The sequence below is a fragment of the Phocoena phocoena genome, chromosome 13 (assembly GCF_963924675.1).
Source record: "Phocoena phocoena chromosome 13, mPhoPho1.1, whole genome shotgun sequence".
Taxonomy (NCBI): Eukaryota; Metazoa; Chordata; class Mammalia; order Artiodactyla; family Phocoenidae; genus Phocoena; species Phocoena phocoena.
Genome location: NC_089231.1, coordinates 40,559,592 through 40,566,519, shown reverse-complemented (window position 1 = coordinate 40,566,519; position 6,928 = coordinate 40,559,592). Strand labels below are relative to the sequence as shown.

General features: G+C 43.5%; 1 protein-coding gene across 1 annotated transcript; it reads left to right on the top strand.

Annotated features, from left to right (window-relative positions):
- Window positions 1-792: 792 nt before the first annotated feature.
- On the top strand, window positions 793-5,796 carry ZNF397 (zinc finger protein 397). Its single transcript, XM_065890345.1, has 4 exons — window positions 793-992; window positions 1,147-1,640; window positions 1,913-2,054; window positions 4,722-5,796. The coding sequence occupies exons 2-4, from the start codon at window positions 1,233-1,235 to the stop codon at window positions 5,768-5,770; spliced, it is 1,599 nt and encodes a 532-aa protein (XP_065746417.1). The 5' UTR covers window positions 793-992; window positions 1,147-1,232; the 3' UTR covers window positions 5,771-5,796.
- Window positions 5,797-6,928: the final 1,132 nt, after the last annotated feature.

The following is a 6,928-nucleotide window of genomic DNA, read 5'->3' as shown; positions in this document are numbered from 1 at the left end:
TGCTAATTCAGGGGTACACCTTTCTATCAATATTCTCCCATCCAAAGACCAGATCATGATCGGTCTATATATTACAAAATTAAAAACAATTATTTGTTGCCATATTTCACTTTTTAAAATGTTTACTCCCCTATCTTCTAAGTTTTTGAGAGTTGAGATTAACGTTTTTGCTTTTGTGTCTCTATAATATCTGACATTTGCGTACATGGTAAGCATTTAACAAATACTTCTTGGTTAATTTCTAGGTAGACTCATTTATTCACGAGCAAAAACCTTTGTATCTTAATACCTGGCTCGGGACAGAGCCCATAATAAGTGCCTCAATGTTTGTTGAAGAAGCGCATTAAATACTAAATTTAATCAAATGGCAAACGTCCAACAATGTTTTTATTTAAATCAACTCATGTTTAATATGGATTTTTAAAAATGTTTTATTACTACCTAAATGACAAGCACCATTATGTGCCATAGGTTAAAGGTAACTAAAAATAAACGTTTAAAAATCAGCATATCAAATCCTAGCTAGATACTGTTACCCATGGAAGTCTGAGGCCTATAGTTTATTTAAAAGGGAATTCTGGGGCTTCCCTGGTGGCGCAGTGGTTGAGAGTCCGCCTGCCGCTGCAGGGGACACGGGTTCGTGCCCGGGTCTGGGAAGATCCCACATGCCACGGAGCGGCTAGGCCCGTGAGCCATGGCCGCTGCGCCTGCGCGTCCGGAGCCTGTGCTCCGCAGTGGGAGAGGCCACAACAGTGAGAGGCCTGCATACCGCAAAAAAAAAAAAGATACATAAAAGGGAATTCTGTAAGTAACATCTTCAGAAGGTGTTAAAGACAGACTATTCTGCTTGATACAAACAGGATTGACAGAGAATTGAAAAGGAAATTCCTCAATATGTGATTCATGTTAATATTGCATTCTTTTGCCTCTAAAATAATTTCTCATAGCATAAATGTGGTAGGAATTCTACAAAATGAGAGACGTTGAATGAGGTGACTTTTAGTTTTGTCATTTGATTATTACTTAGTTACAGTCTCAAACCTGATCCCTTTCCATATATTACTCCGATGACTGATCTTTATTATTGTAAGTTCTTAGAGGTTTTTTTTCATTGCTGTAAGTTAACAGTGCTTTTATATCCTTCAGGAAAGAAGAGATTACTCAAAAGCAACTGAAGTAGAGGACCTAGTTGTAGTGAGCTTTTTGCTAAGCTGTTTCAGCTCAGAACGGCTATGGAATCCAGAGCAGTTTCAACCCCAGTACCTCAGAATTCTCAGGAACAAGAGCTAATACTAGTGAAAGTAGAAGAAAGCCTTTCTTGGGGTCAGAAACTTAAGCAGAATGGGAGTACCCGATCCTGCCAGGAATTGTTTCGCCAGCAGTTCAGAAAGTTTTGCTACCAGGAGACACCTGGGCCCCGGGAGGCTCTGGGCCGACTCCAGGAGCTTTGCTGTCAGTGGCTGAGGCCAGAGTTGCACACGAAGGAGCAGATCCTGGAGCTGCTGGTGCTGGAGCAGTTCCTGAGCATCCTGCCTGAGGAGCTGCAGATCTGGGTTCAGCAACACAGTCCAAAAAGTGGCGAGGAAGCTGTGACTCTGTTGGAGGATTTGGAGAGGGAATTTGATGATCCAGGGCAGCAGGTGAGAACAGGGAAGATGTGATATATTTTGGGGAAAGGAATCTACTTCCTGGAGCATGTGGTGGCATCATAAGAATGGAGTGAGAATTTGTCTCTACTGAACCGTAACCCTGAAGTGACTGCCAGGGCCATACCTGTCTCTGTCGTTAAACAGTTCTTTTGTTCCTACCCGTCATCCCTGGAGATGTCTTCGGTGACCTCTTGGAGATTTTTACTAAGCATTTTCCCTAGGGATTTTCTCACAAATTTTCTCACAAATTTTACTGATTTCAGGTCCCAGCTAGTCCACAGGGACCAGCAGTGCCATGGATGGATTTGACATGTCTTGGAGCGTCCCAGGAGTTAACAGACATCGAACTCCAGCCTTTAAAGACACAGCTGAAACCCTGGGAACCTTGCCTTTCCCCCAGAAGCGGTAAGAAGTAGAAACTCATCTAGGAACTGTTATCAGGCCTCTGGTCTTGAGGGTAGAGAATTAACGACATTTTACAGCATGCCCCATGTGAGCCTCACGTTTATTTTTCTCGAATGGAGGTGCTCACTCTTGAGCACCTTTGTATTCAGCAATCCTGATGAATTGCAGTCAGCCCTCCTTGTGTCAGTTTCCCCATCATTTATCCAATTATCCCTTCATTTCATGACTTAATAAGGTGCTAGTACACGTCTGTATTGTGGTAGGCACTGGGTCTCTATCCTGAAAGAACTTTCAAGCCTAGATGGGGTGGTGGACAAGCAAAAAGGCAATTACAATACAGTATAGGGTAGTAAATTACAGAATAATTAATGTACTCTGGGGGCACATATAAAGGCACCCACCCTAACTCCACCTTAGAGGTCCAAGGAGTACTTCCTGGAGGGAGAGACATCTAAGCTAGGACTTGAACTCTGAGTAGAAGAAAGCCAGGTAAATAGGTGGGAGGAGGAGATTCCCGAGCTAAAGGGAAAAACTGTTTCTCTGCTCACAACATTTCTGACACTGCATATGTGGGGTTTTCCCTCCCATTAAGCAATTCTGACACTAACTACCCAGAACCAGTGCAGACCCCACAGGTTAAGGTTTCAGTCCCAAGAGACTGCCTCCCACATCAGATGCCAGTTGCATGTAATGAGTCCCCAGATTATCCACACTTCTGTCCGATATGGCTGCAAATTGGTGCTTCCACAACCCCCTCCTCAGGTTTCATAATTTGCTATAATGGCTCACAGGACTCTGGGAAACACCTTACTTACCATTACCTGTTCATCATAAAGGACAGAAATGAACAGCCAGATGAAGAAGTCCATAGCGCAAGGTTCAGAAGGGTCCTGGTCACAAGAACTTCTGTCTCTCTGGAGTTTGGGGTTCACCACTCTCCTGGGTGCATTCACCATCCCTGAAGCTCTCTGAACCCCTTTGTTTAAGGTTTTTATGGAGGTTTTGTTAATTAAATCATTGGCCATTGGTGATTGATTAACTCAATCTCCAGCCCCTCTCCCTGGAGGTCAGAGGATGGGTCCAAAAGTTCTAACACTCTAATCAACCAGCCGCCCTGCCCTCCAAGAGTCAACTCATTAGAATAACCTCCGGCACCTTCTCATCTCTACCAGAGAGGAAATTTTCAGGGGTTTTAAAAGCTCTGTGCCAGGAACTGGGGGTGAGGCCAAATCTATATTTCCCATATTACAGTATCACATGAGCAAAGTCCACAAAATCCTGAAGGTGAGAGATTACAATCCATTCCGGGAATTTCAGGTAATTCAATTTAACTTGAAGAGAGAACTCCTAGGGGAGAGCTGGTTAGAGGGAAACTAGAGACGAAACTGGGACACAGATTGTGAAAACGTGTCTGTCATGCTCATTCGTTTGTACAGTACAGTGGGGAACAGTTGAAGGGTTTTAGACGAGTGAGTGACATGATCAGATTTGTGTTTTAGGACTCAGTTGCAGAGCGGGAATGGATTTGAGGAAGGCAAGAGTAGAGTCTGGTTAGAGACAGTTGTAATCCAAGTGGCCACAGTGAATAAATCAAGATGTATTGTGGTGAGAGGTGGGAAAGATCACGGCTGACTCCTGTTCTTCTGCATTTAACTTGAATTGCAGTAGCTGGTCGTAAACGTGGAGCATGTGGGAGAGGAGTTGAGGGTGATACTCGGGTTTCGGTCTTGAACAACTTGGTTAATGGCGGTGCTATTCATATAAGTGGGAAAACATAAGGAAAAAAAATACATATGATGATGTGTTTAGTTCGGGACATTTTGGTGCTTGTCAAATATTTACAGGTAATATGGCCAATTAGCATTGGATACGAGAGTCTAGAGCTTCATAGAACTGGGATAGAATTGGGGATCTGGGGGGATATTAGCTTATAACATAAGTAGTGATTGAAGCTTAGGACATAGAGAGTTGGTGGAGTGAGGATATATGAGAGCTCAGAACAGAACCCTGAGAAACTCGTGTTCGAGTGATTGACCTTGAATCTAAGAAGGAACAGCCACAGAAATCAGGCTAATGTATTTGGAAGAGAATGGCTCTGGAAGGAAGATGTGGTCCCCAGTGTCAGTGCTACAGAGAGGCCAACTAAGTAAGATCCAGAAAGAAGCCATTGGATTTAGCAGCTATGAAGTTGATTTTGATGAGAGTAGTTTGGGGGGTGGGAGGTGCACAGGTATGGCAGAAACCAGATTACAGAATGGGAACGAGTACCAACAACCGTTTGAAGAAGCTTTATTCTCAGTGGGAGTGATGTTGCATGAGGGAGAGTTGTAGGCAAGGAGCTTGATTTAAAAAGATGAGAGAGACTTGAATTTATTTAAATGCTGACGAACAGGAGTCAGCAGAGAAAGAGATTGAAAACAATAGGAAAGGAATAGTGGGTAACTGATGAACTGAAGTCTCAGAGGAAGCAGGAAAGGATAAATTTCAAACTGTAGACGTAGGCCTTAGTATTAGAAAGGAGGAGGGACCCTATTTTGACCAGTTAAAGAAAAGATACATGCAGATGGCTTTATGTTTGTAAGTAGAAGCATCTGTTTTCTCTCACATAGAAAGGGAGTATTGAAAGTGGAGAAATAAAAAGTTGTTTTTTTGCTGTTATCATTTCAGATTGTGAGAACAATGGATCAGCAACAAAGAAGGACATTTCAGGAGAGAAATCACAAAGACTTCCCCAGGAGCCTTCATTTGGAGGAATTAGTGAACATGAAAGCAGTTCAGAATGGCAGCAAGGAAGTGCTACAGGGGAGAAATTAAGAAGATCCCCTTCCCAAGGGGGCAGTTTCAGTCAAGTAATCTTCACACACAAATCTCTAGGAAACAAAGACCATCCTGAGCCCCAGAGAAGCTTGATTCTAAATACAAACTCTATAACGTATCAGAAAGTTCCTGCAGAAGAGAGACCTTACAGGTGTGATGTATGCGGGCACAGCTTCAAACAGCATTCTGCTCTAACACAACATCAGAGAATCCATACTGGAGAAAAGCCGTACAAATGTAGCCAGTGTGGGAAGGCCTTTAGTTTGAGGTCCTATCTTATTATTCATCAGAGAATTCATAGTGGTGAGAAAGCATATGAATGCAGTGAATGTGGGAAGGCCTTCAACCAGAGCTCAGCCCTCATTAGACATCGGAAAATCCATACTGGTGAGAAAGCTTGTAAATGTAATGAATGTGGCAAAGCATTCAGTCAAAGTTCATATCTCATTATCCATCAAAGAATTCACACTGGTGAGAAACCCTACGAGTGTAATGAGTGTGGGAAAACCTTTAGCCAAAGCTCAAAGCTTATTAGACACCAGCGAATTCATACAGGAGAAAGACCTTATGAATGTAATGAGTGTGGAAAAGCTTTCAGGCAGAGCTCAGAGCTGATAACCCATCAGAGAATACATAGTGGAGAGAAACCCTATGAATGTAGTGAGTGTGGAAAAGCCTTCAGTCTGAGCTCAAACCTCATCAGACACCAGAGAATTCACAGTGGAGAGGAACCTTATCAGTGTAATGAATGCGGCAAAACCTTCAAAAGGAGCTCAGCCCTTGTTCAACATCAGAGAATCCACTCTGGGGATGAGGCTTACATATGTAGCGAATGTGGGAAGGCTTTCAGGCACAGATCAGTCCTCATGCGCCATCAGAGAGTCCACACTGTAAAGTGACTTATGAATACAATCAGTACTGTAAATACTTCAGTCAGGCTTCTATCTTTGTTAGTCAAAAGGGTTTAATTTACTTTGGAGTAAGACTCCATGGGGTGGTTGTACAGTACTAGGTCTCGAATCAATCTGACTTTATACAGCACTTGCCAGTGCTCATGCACATTGTCCCCTGAAAGCTTTTCCTGTGACTAATTAGAAGAGCAGACAGAAGAATCATTGCTTCCACCTTTCTCTTACCAGTAAGAATACTCAGGAACTGTGAAAGATGGGACTATAACATTGAAACATCATTTTCCATGAGAATGTCACAAAGGGCACCAGCAACTCTTGTCACTGCATCTAATTGTCAGTGGGCCAGATTTGGAGGATGGTGTGGAGAGTATGAGGGACATTTTGTCTCAGGAATGCAAAAATTGTACTGACCAGTTAAGAACAGTGGCAGGGCAGCGAGATATGGGGAAACAGTTTCATCGATGACTTATTGAGCCCACGGCAGACCAGAAGTGAGATAATGAAAAGGAAATACAAATTAAGTTATCCAACAGTTATTTTTTGGGTGGCTGCTTTGTGCCAGGCGCTAGGGATACAGTGGAGAATAAGACCATACCTTCAGTTTCACGGACAACACAAACAGGCGGTGACACTGTGGTACGATCCGTGCTGTGTGATGTTAAGGAGTACCTGGCCCAACCTTCCATCAGGGGAGGCTTCTGAGAAAAATTATCTGAAGGATGAGTGGCCAGGAAGGTCGGCCAGCCAGGAAGAAAGTCTGGCACATCTGAGGAAAGGAAAAGGCCATTTTGCCTGGAGTATTCTTTTTGAGTTCCTTTTGAAGTGGGTTCCTGTCTGTAGGAAAAGCATGCATGTGGCCAGAATCTGTTTACTGCAGTGCCTATAGTGAAACTGAGCCAGTGGAGGAATTTGTTAATAGACAAAACCTGGAGTCCTTGGAGCATGGCGTGGTGAGGAGCTTTGTCTTGGTTTGTATGACCCCAGGGGAAGGGTTAAAACGTAGCTTCCTTGTCCAACCTGGAGGCTAGGCCTTCCATGTGGGTGAGGGCAGAGCCCAGTCTAGAAGTTAAGAGTCTTAGAGTTGCAAATCTCACCCTCGCAGACATAAGGACTCCTTTGGTTCTTAAGACGTGACCAGCGCTTCTG